This window comes from Phocoena phocoena, chromosome 21 (assembly GCF_963924675.1).
Source record: "Phocoena phocoena chromosome 21, mPhoPho1.1, whole genome shotgun sequence".
In the NCBI taxonomy this organism is placed as follows: Eukaryota; Metazoa; Chordata; class Mammalia; order Artiodactyla; family Phocoenidae; genus Phocoena; species Phocoena phocoena.
The window spans coordinates 24,066,258-24,080,210 of NC_089239.1; the positions used below are offsets into that span (position 1 = coordinate 24,066,258).

At 43.9% G+C, this 13,953-nt stretch overlaps 1 protein-coding gene across 1 annotated transcript in view; it reads right to left on the minus strand.

Annotated features, from left to right (window-relative positions):
• Positions 1–8,616: 8,616 nt before the first annotated feature.
• TRAPPC11 (trafficking protein particle complex subunit 11) overlaps positions 8,617–13,953 on the minus strand; it is a 40,795-nt gene continuing 35,458 nt past the window's right edge. Inside the window, exon 30 of the mRNA XM_065900063.1 lies at positions 8,617–9,607. Within this exon, the coding sequence (XP_065756135.1) occupies positions 9,563–9,607 (45 nt within the window). The 3' untranslated portion in view covers positions 8,617–9,562. The remainder of the gene's footprint in view (positions 9,608–13,953) is intronic.

Below are 13,953 nucleotides of genomic sequence, written 5' to 3' on the forward strand. Positions count from 1 at the left end.
ACCTGGGTCTGGCAGCGCTGGCATCTAAAGTGCAGGCCACTCTCCCTTCCGGGCGAGGACATTCCAGAGGCACCTGAGTCCACTGCTCTCATCCCCTGGCCTCCCTTTCAGATACCAGCCACCTTCTTCTGGACACAGAGCTTCTCCACTCTTCTCATCGGCATCCGAGGTGGGTGGGGGTGAGGGGGGCTTGGGGATGCCAGGGTGTTAGGCCTCCGGGGTGGAACGACCCCCGCAGACCCCAGACACCTGCAAGTGGCCTGGAGGTTCTGAGCTAGACACATCCTCTGTCTTTCCGGACTATGATTCCTCCTGCAAAGAAGAGGTAAAACTGATACCGCTTCACCTCCTAGGTGGGCTTTGCAAAATCCTTAGAAGGCGTTTTGCATTAGCTTTAGAAACTCGCTGTGGAGGCCTCTCTGAGAGTGGCATCCCGCCCGCTTTCTGGAAGTGGCTGCACCACGTTTAAGCGAGGGGTGATCGCAGCGGGGTGAACGTCCATCTCAGAGGCGCTGGGGGCCGGTGAACTCCTTCAGGCTCAGCCCGCTGCCGCTCCAGCCGGGAGCCGGGTCCCCGCATGGATGCAGCGCGTGCCCGGGGAGATGCGGGGATGCGTGCCAGGGAGCGTGCGTGCAGAGTCCAGCGCTTGCCCGCACAGTCAATGTTTCTGCCGGTCATTCCAGCAGGTACAAGAAAACCTTTTTGCTTGCTCGTCACAGCTGGGTTCCGATTTTAAAACATAAAGGCTCCTTGTCCTGAAGTCATCCAGCCTGTCTAACCACTTTGGAAATTTCTTTCTGCTTCGCAGAACCCGGAGTCAGTCATCCAACATGGTCCTGGCTGGTGAGCCGGAGTTATTCTTGCACGGAACCTCGAGCCTCGAAGGACCAGCCTTGGTTTTCGTTTTCTATGCGGGAGGGGGAAGCAACACTTGAAAGGTTCAGCTTGCCCAGCGCGCTCAGACACACTTGACTTTGAGAACAGTAAACATTCTACTACCTGATAGAGGAGGAGGAATGATTAACCTGAAAAGTAAAACATTGTGGTTAATGCTTGTAGGTGGGAATGGGCGCAGGCTCTCTCCTATGACCCAACTTTGATCAGGCTCCTCTGAGCACCTCTGCTCAGCCAGGCCCGACTTGCGCTTCTCTCCCAGTCCTTGGAGAATCCTGCTAAATCAGTTTCATGGAAATCCCCACCTTGGTACCTGACCACCCTGGGCTGCCTTCAGCCAGAATTCTGTTGACTTGGTCTAGCAAGAGCCCCCTGACCCCTCAGGTTTTCCCATCCCCATTCCCATCTCAGTAATTTCCCATCCACTGACTCCCGCCTGCACCTTGCCTACAAATCCACATTTGTCCCTGTCGGTGTTGGAATCGAATCAGTCTCTCTCCCCTACAAAACCGCATTGCAATGGCCCCTCTTGAATAAGTCTGGCTAACTGTCTTTAACAGGTGTCCTGAAAAATTTTTTAACAGTATCTGTGTCTGTGTTGAAAGAGCCATCATGCAGTGATTACCGGCAGGCAGAAAGGGACTCAGACAAGCTTTAAACTGTAACAGTCCACAGATAATCCAGGGGACAGAGAAACAAGCCAAATGACACCTTGGGGCAGCAGTCAGCCAACACCAGGATGGGGAATATTTTACAAGACGCTGACTGCATGTCTTCAACAGGTCAATGATAAGGGATAGAAAGGAGGAAGGGACTGTTCTACATTAAATGAAACTCAAAAAAAGACTTGAGACATAATTAAATATAATGATGGACCTTGTTTGATGCTGATTCAAACAAACCAACTGTAAAAAGACTCCTTAGTCAATCAGGGAAAACTGAACATAGATCGTGTATCAGGCAACCTTGAAGGAATTACTGGTAATTATGAGATGTAATAAGGTATTGTGGCTATGTTTATAAAAAGTCCTTTTATTTATGGGTGAAATTACGTAAGGGGGGAATAGGTGTGGGTGCAATATCATGTAGATGGCAAAGTATGAATGGCTACAGAGCTGAGTACAAGCATGAATGTGTGTTATTGTCTCTACTTTTGTGTATGTTTGAAAATTTTCACTATAAAAATGAAACAAAATAAAGGGTAGCGATTAGAAGTAGAGAAAATATTGCAAACGTACTCTGAGCAACTGGTAAGCACATGAACTATCACAGAGCTCCTCCCACCCTGTGCTTAAACGATTCAATATTCAAACACATCTTGAAGGTAGGGCTTCTTATTGTTTCCTGTTAAATTTGGCACTTGGGATTCAGTCCTTTGCTGAGACAGTGGTTTTTGATTATCACCCAGGGTCAAAGATTCCTCAAGCTACAATTCTTCAATACTCTAAATAGCATAAGACAACTAACGAGAAGGCGCGCTTCGTTCAAAAATCCTCGAATTCCAACAGAAAAAGCCCTGCCCTCCAGAAGCAGCGGTGCTGACAGCAGCAAGCATTCTTTCAGTTGTAAGTGAGTTTCAGGCCTCCCCTAATTCTCTTATCACTGAATAGGAACCTCTCGGGTAGGAAAAGCAGAGCCAGCTTTACTCAGCGCTGGACAGGTCTGTCTACACTATGAATGCTTGGTGAGCCTGGGGGCCGTCTGGTGTGGACGCCAGCCAGCACCCCTTCATCACCTGCAAAGCTCTTCCCTGATATGTTTACTTTACAAATTTTATGTGCCCTCCAAACCCAGCTCGCATAACAGGATCTGTTCAAGGATGATGGAAACACATTCCCATACAAGAAAAACAGAGTAATTTCATGACGATCATGAAAACAACTCCAGGGTCACTTCTGGAGGAAGCCGTGCCTCTCTGCTGCTTCATCACTCAAACCCTATAATCACCTCCACTGGGGTTCCTTTCTACCTTGTATCTTTTATTTACTTATTTTTATCATGGAAAGTTACAGACATATCCAAAAGTAGAGCCCCCAGGCACCCTTTACCCACTTTTAACAATGATTAACATTTTAAAAATCTTGTTTCATCCACTTCTCCCCAACCTGGTTTATTTTTTGTTTTTGTCTTCTGGAGCATTTTAAAGCAATTCCCACACATCCCATCAGTTCACCAGTCTTGTACCCACTTTTACTGCAGCAATCTCATGGCAGTGGAATGTGTTTTCATGCCAGTGTCTCCTGCTGGACCACTGATCTTCAGGAGAGGATTCCTTTATGTTTTAGCAAAACCAGCACAGAAACTGGCCCATGGCAGGCGCTCGATAAACACTTGGAATTCAATGTGTAATTGAATTGTCAACAGCTTTATTGCCATAGACTTAAGAACAGGTCTTTTTTCCCTCTTTTTTTTTTCTGCCGCGCCGTGCAGCTTGTGGGATCTTAGTTCCCTGACCAGGGATCGAACCCACGTCCCCTGCATTGGAAGCATAAAGTCTTAACCACTGGACCACCAGGGAAGTCCCAAGAACAGGTCTTAATTCACAGAATGCATAACGCCTCAATCATCAAATCCATATTTAGCCCAAACTCATTTATTTAGGAGCATACACTGGCAGCATTAGAGTGGTGGCTGTGTAGCATAGTGGTTAAGCACGTGGGCTCTGCAGGCAGTGCGTTGATTTGAATCCCAGCTCTTCCACCAGTTGCCGTGTCATTGGGTAGGACAGATTGTATTTTCCAAAGATGACTGCAATGATCTCTCCTGTCCCCCCTGTTCTTCTAGGATGTGGCCATTTCCCCATCAGGAAGTAGGGTTTATATTCCCTCCTCTTAAATGTAAATGCGCCTGTGACCATAGTTGAAGTGATGTTATGTGATATACAAGGCCAGGTCACAGAAGGCAATGCATCTTCCTCCTTGCTGGCTAGACCACCCACACTGGAGCTCTGTGCTGCCATGTAAGCATCCAACTACCCTGAGACCGCCATACTGTCAGGACCACATGGGAAGGTCCTGAGACTAAATGGAGGGATGCCTGGCTAGCCCCATGCCGCTTCAGCTCCCTCGTTCTCACAATCCCCACTATCCTAACTCCAGCTACTGTCAGATGAGCAACTGCCTGAGTGACCACAAACCAGAACTACCTGGCCAAGCCCTTCCTGAATTCCTGACCCACTGAAACCATAAAAAATAACTGCTGCATTAAGCTATCAAGTACTGGGATGATTTGTTTTGCAGTGATAACCAGAACATTGGGCAAGTTACTTAACCTCTCTGTGCCTCAGTCTCCACATCTTTAAAATGGGGATAATAACAGTATCCACACCACGGTGGACTTTTATGAGTATTAAATGAGGTAAGAACAAAGTTGCCCGGCACACTGTAGCCCTCAATAATATCAGTAATTATCATTTGGGAAATATACATGGTTTAGAAATCCTGACCAACCTAATAAACATATTGCCAGTTCTCATATTGCCAGGCAGGCTGATACATTCTGGGTAAGGGCGTATTCTATAAATGAAAAACTACTTCAAGGTGGCTGTGAGTTTTGCATCCTCTCAACGACTGGGGAGAAAACAATTTAAAACATGGCTCGACCTGTCACTTGCATGGTATATGTCACCTGAAATGCAGGGGTGCCTGGCAGGGTTGACTTTGGTTACATGTTCCCCTCTGGTAAAACACGCTTCAGAAAGCAGACACAAAAGGCCCGGTGATCACTTTTTCTTTTGTTCTCAGGCACAAGTAAATTGAGTGGAAGGGAAAGTTTCTCATAAATATGACCTTCGAAGAGAACCTGAATATACTTAAACTACAAATTTCTTTTCTCATGCATGAAAACATGGGATTTCATACTCATTCGGTGAATCGTATGCAGTTCTTTAGTAGCTGTGTCTGAGAATGGCGTCGTTGGCTGAAAGAAAAGGAAGATGGTGATGGGGCTCACCACAGGATGGCTTGAGGAGCCCTTGGTAGAAATGTTTCAGAACAAATCCACAGGCAAGAGAAAGTGCACATTTCTATTCGGTATCGTGTCCATTCAGCAATCTCTAATCACTAATGCTGCACCTAACTGCTTCTTGACAATTATAGTCATTACTATTTATTCACTCAACCGTTAAATAACACAACCCATCTCAAGTATTTTTTTACACTAGGAGTTGGGACACTTTTAGTGCCTTTTCTGGGGTTTTAGGTCAAGAGGTAAGGTGTGTGCTGGGACTACACAGACCCTCCCCATTACAAGAGTAACCTTAACTTTTCCACTTGTTTTGTCCTTGAAAGCACCCCCTCTTTCACTGCAATGCCAATGTGGAAATCACAGCTCAGAATTTTTTTTTTTTTTTTGGCTGCGTTGGGTCTTTGTTGCTACGCATGGGCTTTCTCTAGTTGTGGTGAACGGGGGCTACTCTTCGTTGTGGTGTGCGGGCTTCTCATTGCAGTGGCTTCTCTTGTTGCGGAGCATGGGCTCTAGGCACACGGGCTTCAGTAGTTGTGACAGGTGGGCTTCAGTAGTTGTGGCTCGCGGACTCTAGAGTGCAGGGTCAGTAGTTGTGGCGCACGGGTAAGTTCCTCTACGGCATGTGGGATCTTCCTGGACCAGGGCTCGAACCCGTGTCCCTTCCATTGGCGGGCGGATTCTTTTTTTCTTTCTTTTTTTAGTGATGGATGTTAACTAGATTTATTGTGGTGGCCATTTTGCAATACATACAAATATTGTATCATTATGTTGTACACCTGAAAACTAATATAATGTTATATGTCAATTATACCTCCTCAATAAAAAAAATAAAACAGTGGCAATTATAGTACCTTACATATTTTAATATTTAAACCTCGTAATTACAAAATACCCAATCATTTGTAAAATCCAGTTTAAGAAGTGAAGATGACAGCCAACATTTGTGTAGTGCAGAGAAAGCTGCCTGTGAATTCACTGCTTTTCAAACTCCAAACCTTGCATATTTCCCACTCGCCATGCAATCTCCAACTAAGAAAATGAAATTAAATGAGAGTGGTTATTGGAATTATATCATTTATTAACTATTGCAGTTGTTTGTTTAAATTGAATTCCGTCATCCCAGATTCCCTAAAGACTGTTCAAAGACTTTCCAAGAGCAAGTACAAGTTAGAGGCATCTTCTTCTGATGGTGGTAACACCAGCAGCTCCACCACAACCAACTCACTGTGCTTCCTGAGAAAGGGTCCTCTTCTAAGAGCCTGATGTGTATCAACTCACTGCCTCCTCACAAGAACCCTATGAGGCACTGTGGTGGACACACTCTAAAGGTGACCCCAGGATCCCCATCTTCTGTGTTCATACCTTTGTGTCATGACCCCACCCATACCTTGGAGTGAGTGGTGGGTGGGACCTGGGCCTTGCGTTTACTCACTAGAATACAGCAGGGGGGACATGATAACGTGTGCGATTACAGTGCCTGGCTTGCTGGAGCCTCTCCCCCCCCGGCTGGCTTTGAGAAAGCAAGTGGCCTTTGGTCACCAGCCAAGAAGAAAATGAGTCCCTTGGTCCTATGACCACAAGGTCACACATTTTGCTAACACCTTCGGTGAGCTTGAGAGTGGATCCTCCCCCAGTCAAGTCTCAGATGAGACCTCAGCCCTGCCAGACCCTTTGACTTCAGTCTTGCTGACGACCTGGCTGAGCTGTGCCTGGATACCGGACCCACGGAAACTGCAGACAATATATACGTGTTGTTTCAAGCCACTGTGTGTGTAGTAGCATCACTCTTCAGCAACAGATAACTGATACAGTGGTGTGGATATCTGCATCCTTGCTTTACAGGGGGAAGGTTAAACAAACAGTCCGCGTTCACGGAGCGAGTAGGAGGCAAGATGAAAAACCAGGAAGTCTGGGGCCTGGAAGATCGGCGTTAACCACCGCGCGTTCCTGCCTCTGCTGACATCTTATAGCCCACCTGTCTCACTCCCTCTTCTGAGGGTGGGGACCCCTGTCCTGAAGCCATGGGCTCCGTTAGGGCACCAAACCCAATCCCTTGCAGCCCCGGTGCCAAGGCCGTGGCATGGCATTTGTGCCGGCACAAAGGAGAGAACAGGGGTAACGGGCCATGACGTCCCTCCCACGGCCATGGCAACTGGAAGGGAGCAAAGCTTGGTCGCACACCAAAGGCTCCAACTGCCAGGTGGATTCTTAACCACTGCGCCACCAGGGAAGCCCTACAGCTCAGATTCCTTAACACGTATTGTTAAGAACAGTATCAAGAAAGAGGCTTTTAATATTCTGGGTGGAGTTATTAATGGGCCATGAAAGAAATGACTGAATGAAAATGAACGTAAAGAATCTTTTTTTTTTTCAAGTAATGTGAAGACATTTTTAAAAATTCAATGTAAGAGCTGTGCTCTGGAAAGCCTCTTAATAAAAAGAAGAAGTCAAGCATAAAGAATCTAAGACTTTCTGAGGAAAACTGAGTTGAAGTTGCACTTTTAGGATCACAGATATATAAAATTAAGCAAATTGGAAAATTAATTTTATGCCAAAGTCAATACCATCCTCATCCTCTTGGTAACACGCAACATTGATTATCCACCGGCTCTTACCTTCAAGAATCAGGGGCCAAACTTTAATACATAGCTCCCCCAAATTCCAAATTTTAAATGCTTTATTTAAAAATTTATACCCCTGAGTGGTGCATAATACTGGTAAGGAGTAATACTGAGAATCAAATGGCAACACGGTACTAAGACAGAAGACAGGGTCCTCTCATGAGGGACAGATGACTGTGGCTGGTGCAGAGGCGGGAAGGGAAAGACTCTGAGTTCCTGCTGGACACTTGTAACCTCAGTGAGTCAACAGCTCCTGCAATACTGTGACAGTTTTGTTCTGGGGACCCAGGAAGATCATGATTTCATGTATTTCTGAATTAAGACTTGCAATTTAAAAACAAGTGAATAGAATACATTCACAGTAAAATGAACGACATGGGAGAATTCCTGGTTGAGAAAGGATTACGCTATTGAGGGAAAGCGCAGACCTGTCTATGTGGTGTATTTACACTCACACAAATCACACTGACATCAAGGCAAACAATTTTAAAGTGGACGCCAATGATCCATCCGTTCTAACACGCACTGAGTACTCTGTGTTTGACGATGGCCGTGTTAACATATGAGACCTTTATTACATAAGCACGGCATGAGATGGACCTTTGAATTTTTCAAACATCAGGTTACATCCCCTTAGTGAGTCATGCAATCAATTCAGCAGGTTAAACCAGGAATATTTTTAACAAAACAGAGTGGGATATAAAATGTAAGAGCATACAGAAAGTATTAGTTCATGAAATTTTCGTTTACGGTTCCTCTTGTGTATTTCATTTTTATCATTCTCATACCAAGTCTATGAGACAGTATTACCATCAACCACATCTTACAGGTAAGAGCAGAGACAAACAAAGGGCAACATGAACAAAGTCACCGGGGCTGGGATTTGGCCCTAGACAATCCGACAAACTCCTGTGGTCTCCACCTGTAAAGCTGTGATAACAGGGAATTCACGTCCTCCCAGCCCGTCACCGCCCCAGTCTTCCCGCAGACGCGCAGCGCCGGCTCTAGAAGGCGGATCTATTTCCAGTCCTACATACCCCACCATACCTCCGCAACCGTGTTCTTAGTAAAAGCTGCTCCACGAAGCTGAAATCAAACAAGCGCAAAATAAATAAAAGATACATAAAAGCATATCTGAAAGAGAACATATTTATTCCCATGATCCTTTTCCTTTTTGAAACTCCTAGACTTTTAAACAATAAAAATCTCTGGGAAATGGGGTAGTTTTAAATTAAGATATTTTAACAAAGAGGATTTTCACAATATGATTTTTATTTACATGAATTTTCAGAAGTTTTAAATAGTTCTTTTCAAATCGCACAACATAACTAAAATCTCTTATTTAGACATTGCACCTTTCTCAGAAACTTTTAGTTTAGGGAATTATGCTTAGAATCAGAATCTTGCAGTTCAGATACTGATGGGTAAGGATCTTGTTAACATACTTATAAATACAAACCTGCTTCATAAATGATCCGTGTTTTGGCTGCAAGCTGAACCTATTTGACATGTTTTGATGGTAAGCAAAGATATTTTTTAGACATCTTAAATTGCTCTGATTAAAACTTTCTGGGAGTTTTCTGCATCAATCACGTGACTACTTTCCGGTTCCTGTGTATGTATTCTGAGCACACACTAGATTTATGAGGATGGATTTACCTCCGGTTTAGCCAACTCTGAAAGAGACACCTGGGGATTCAGAACTTTCCTGGGGCAGACACTGGCGCGTGTTCCCCTTGTCCAGTCATATTTCAGATGCTTATCTTTCCTCGGCCACTGCAAGTGCAAATCCCTTACTTCGAAAAGACGTTACTATCCATAAAATGACTTTCAACAGTAACAAAGGACTGACATCCTTTCACGTCACACTGACAGATTTCAAATATTTATTAGTGAAAACTATAAAAGAGGATGGATTTTCCTAATATTTTAAGCATGAGTTCCTCTGAAGAGTTGCTATAACATCCATTAATAATCAGCAAAGATTAACTTGCACCACGATCAAGCTACGGTTCACCACGGAAAAGGCAGACACTTCCGTCTGGCGTCTCCGTAGGAACAGCCAAGGCCCGTCCTGAACATCACGCGGCAGCAGTGGAGGCGTCGTCCATGAGTCTGCCCTGGGGCTGCCGAGTGGAAAACAAAGCGGGTTTACAAAATGGTAATGGCAACAGTAGCGCTATTAATTGAAGAGATTTTGACGTTCTTGGAACTGTTTCACGAAAACAGAATAGACGTGTGCAAGCACCCAAACAAACTGTGTTGCTTTCCTCCTTTCCCCCCACCCTCTTTCTTCACGTGAGCCGGGCATGGTGACGGCACAGCCTCCGTGCTGCCACACTCCCTCTGTGCCCAGTGGCAGACATCACCAGCCGATCACACCCACCCGAGGAATCTACCTCGTCACTACTTTTCTCTTAACCCGGTGTTCTGGCAGCTACCACCAATCTATCAATGCACCGCGCGTGAAAGGGAACATGGCCACCATTCCTGCTCAAGCGGTAACGCTCTATCCTCTCTCTCCCTTGCTCGGCCTGTGTCCCAAGCTTTAAGCAGGCCACAAACCTCAGCTGACAGCAAGCTCTTTGGGATTCAAGGCTCCCCAATCTCCTGTTTGAGAAAAAGTGATTCACAATGAACTCTACGGTATTAACAACGAAGATTGCAAGGATTGAAGCAGCAGATAAAAACAAAATTTCCCTTTCTCGAAGTTCAGTGATTGAAAAAATTTAAAACATCACATCAGAAGAAGAAAAACTAAGAGGGATTAAAAGGTATCATGACTGGTTTTAGGTGTAAAATTTCTGACAGGTCAGCAACACCCCAGAGCGTCATCGAGTAGCTAAAAGAATGAAATTCTTGCAAATGACTACTTTACTGCTGTACGTTAGCAGACCTCTGTGGGAAAAGCATGAGAGACGGTGTCTGGGACATGAACTAGATTAGCATTGCAACCTCAGCACCACAGCCCACTGCTGTGTTTCAAGCAGCTGATTCCTGTGGGTTCCCTGGAGCAGCGAAGGGGGCGCTCCCGCTCTGATCTGTTGCTGGGCAGCTTTATGTACGTATGTATGCATGTGTGCATGTGTGTGTGAGTCAACAGCCATCTGAATGGGATGAACGAAAGAAAAGGTTGCTGGTCTTTCATACGTCATGTGATTTGTAGGACTCATGGAGGACGTTTAGTTTTAGAAACAGAATAAATGGCTCCACCAGGCCAAATCCTTAACAAACACAGCTTTACAAACAGGGACAGAGAACAATAAATCTGTCTTCTTATCATGCAATAAGAAAACAAATCTATTTTGCGAAGGAAGAAAAATATGGATCCAAGCGTGCTCTAGGCGGCACTGTCCAACAAGACTCTCCGTGAAGAGGAAACGCTCCACATCAGTGCTGCTACCTGCACGCCTACTGAGCGCCTGAGATACGGCTAGTGCAGCTGGTAACTAAGCTTTAAATTAAGTTTTAATTAATTTGAATCTCAATAGGCACATGTGCTCGTGGCTACCACACTGGAATAGCACAGGTCTAAAGTTTAATAAAGGCATGACGGGATGTAAAATTTTAGTCGGTGATTGTTCATGAAGTGGAAAAAGGGTAATCCTCATTCACTGCCCTTAGTGTGACAGGTAAAACAATTTTAATTATTGAGTTTTCCCAGTTGATAAAGGAGCTGGCTCTGAATAGTGCAGTCAATGATTTTAGCAGCAGTCAAGTTACTAGAAGATGGTTCTTAAATTTAGAGAAAAGATCGTGGCAGTTAGAAAAGGGTGTGCTGATTAGGTTAAAACTTATGAATGTTTACTTTTCTGGAACCTTTCCTTATGGACTTAAAACACCACCACCCAGAAGAGGTTTACTGTGAAAGAAAATCAGAAGACGGAACTAGATTTATCTGGATTAGTTTGGGTGTTCTGAGCACTTCAGGGAAAAGAACGAAAGAGATTAATTGATGGGAACAAAACGCTGGTTCCTCAACATGACCAACTCTCACATCTCAAACAAGCTCTGTTTGTTCGGCTAGAATACGATCAGGTCTGTACATCGATAAATACTTTCAGGCTGATGAAAGCCATACTTCTGAGTTTAGGAAGAGCAAACTTCGGAGGGTCAAACAGCTAAAAGGACATCAGAGAGCACCCATCCCACCGCCGCTCCCCAACCCAGTCATGACTTCTCCCCTGCAGGGTAACCTCAGACATGACAGTGAGGAACAGTAAGGGAAATGGCTTTAGAATGTGATGAGGTGGAAATGTTAAAAAAAGCCACTGCTGTGTGCAGGCGGGCGGTATATGGGAAATCTCTGTACCTTCCTCTCAATTTTGCTGTGAACCTGAAACTGCTCTGAAAAAAATAAAGTCTTAAAAAAACAAAAAGGCCACTGTTTAAACACAGGAGATCCAAAATTATGAGATTTAAAAAATAATAATTTAAAAGTATGGTATAAAAGGGAACCCTTTTGCACTCTTGGTGGGAATGTAAATTGATACAGCCACTATGGAGAACAGTATGGAGGTTCCTTAAAAAACTAAAAATAGAGCTACCATACGACCCAGCAATCCCACTACTGGGCATACACCCTGAGAAAACCATCATTCAAAAAGAGTCATGTGCCACATGTTCATTGCAGCTCTGTTTACAATAGCCAGGACATGGAAGCAACCTAAGTGTCCATCGACAGATGAATGGATAAAGAAGATGTGGCACATATATACAATGGAATATTACTCAGCCATAAAAAGAAACGAAATTGAGTTATTTGTAGTGAGGTGGATGGACCTAGAGACTGTCATACAGAGTGAAGTAAGTCAGAAAGAGAAAAACAAATACCGTATGCTAACACATATATATGGAATCTAAAAAAAAAAAGGTTCTGAAAAACCTAGGGGCAGGACAGGAATAAAGATGCAGACGTAGAGAATGGACTTGAGGACATGGGGAGGGGGAAGGGTAAGCTGGGACGAAGTGAGAGAGTGGCACGGACTTATATACACTACCAAATGTAAAACAGATAGCTAGTGGGAAGCAGCCGCATAGCACAGGGAGATCAGCTCGGTGCTTTGTGACCACCTAGAGAGGTGGGATAGGGAGGGTGGGAGGGAGACGCAAGAGGGAGGGGATATGTGGATATATGTATAGCTGATTCACTTTGTTGTAAAGCAGAAACTAACACACCATTGTAAAATAATTATACTCCAATAAAGATGTTAAAAAAATAAAAATAAAAAAATAAAAGTTTGGTATACAATAGAAGCTTAGAGGGTTAATAAAAATGATTTTTTTTGCAGATGCAAAAGCAAAACACAACAAAACTGTGTAAGTCTAGAAAGGTAACAGGTGGGATGATTATGACACATACACGAACACAGGCTAACTTACAATTTACCAAATCCCAGATTATATAAACAAGGCTTCCCCAAAGCCTGACAGATACAAAAACGGAAATTGTAACTTGTCATCCAAAAAGGGGGTATAAACTTAAAATAAAAAGAGAACACACAAGGGACTTCCCTGGTGGCACAGTGGTTAAGAACCCACCTGCCAATGCAGGGGACACGGGTTTGAGCCCTGGTCTGGGAAGATCCCACGTGCGCGGAGCAACTAAGCCCACGCGCCAGTTACTGAGCCTGCGCTCTAGAGCCAGCGAGCCACAACTACTGAGCCCGCATGCCACACTACTGAAGCCCACACGCCTAGAGCCCATGCTCCACAACAAGAGAAGCCACTGCAATGAGAAGCCCGCGCACTGCAACAAAGAGTAGCCCCCGCTGGCCACAACTAGAGAAAGCCCACACACAGCGGCGAAGACCCAGTGTAGCCAAAAATAAAAAAACAAAACAAAACAAAACAAAAAAAACCCAGTGTGATCCTCTATCAATTACTTAAAAAAAAACACAACAACAACAATAAAAAAAGAGAACACACAGGATTCATATATGTTCATGTATCTCTGGTTACCAAGGGAAACCAGAACTATCTGGAGAAACAGCCTTAATTTAGGCATCAAGAGTGGCTTAACCCGAGGCAAAGCGATGACAATCCTACAGGGTCCTTTACTGAAGGAACCTGGAAATCGTATCACTGTTAAAAAATCAAAACATTAAACCAGAGTATAGTTTCTGACCGGTGATCGTTTACAGAAAAGACCCAAATCCAGTAGTATTACATAGTTAGAATCAGAAAAGTTCAGGGACTGTATTCAGAAAGTTAATCCATTTTGATTAAAAAATAGTTACAAATTAACTACAATTTTAAAACATATTTTTAAAAAGTAAACAAAATATTAAAATAAAGAAATAAAAAAAAGAAAAACAAAAATAGAAATATACTTTACTAAACGCCAAAGAAAAACCATGTTTAAGGATGCCAGAAAGATAAACCTTTACCCAAGGGAATAAAAATCTTTGAAGTTACATCTAAAAATATCTATAAAATAGAAATCTAAAAAAAAAATCTATAAAATAATAAC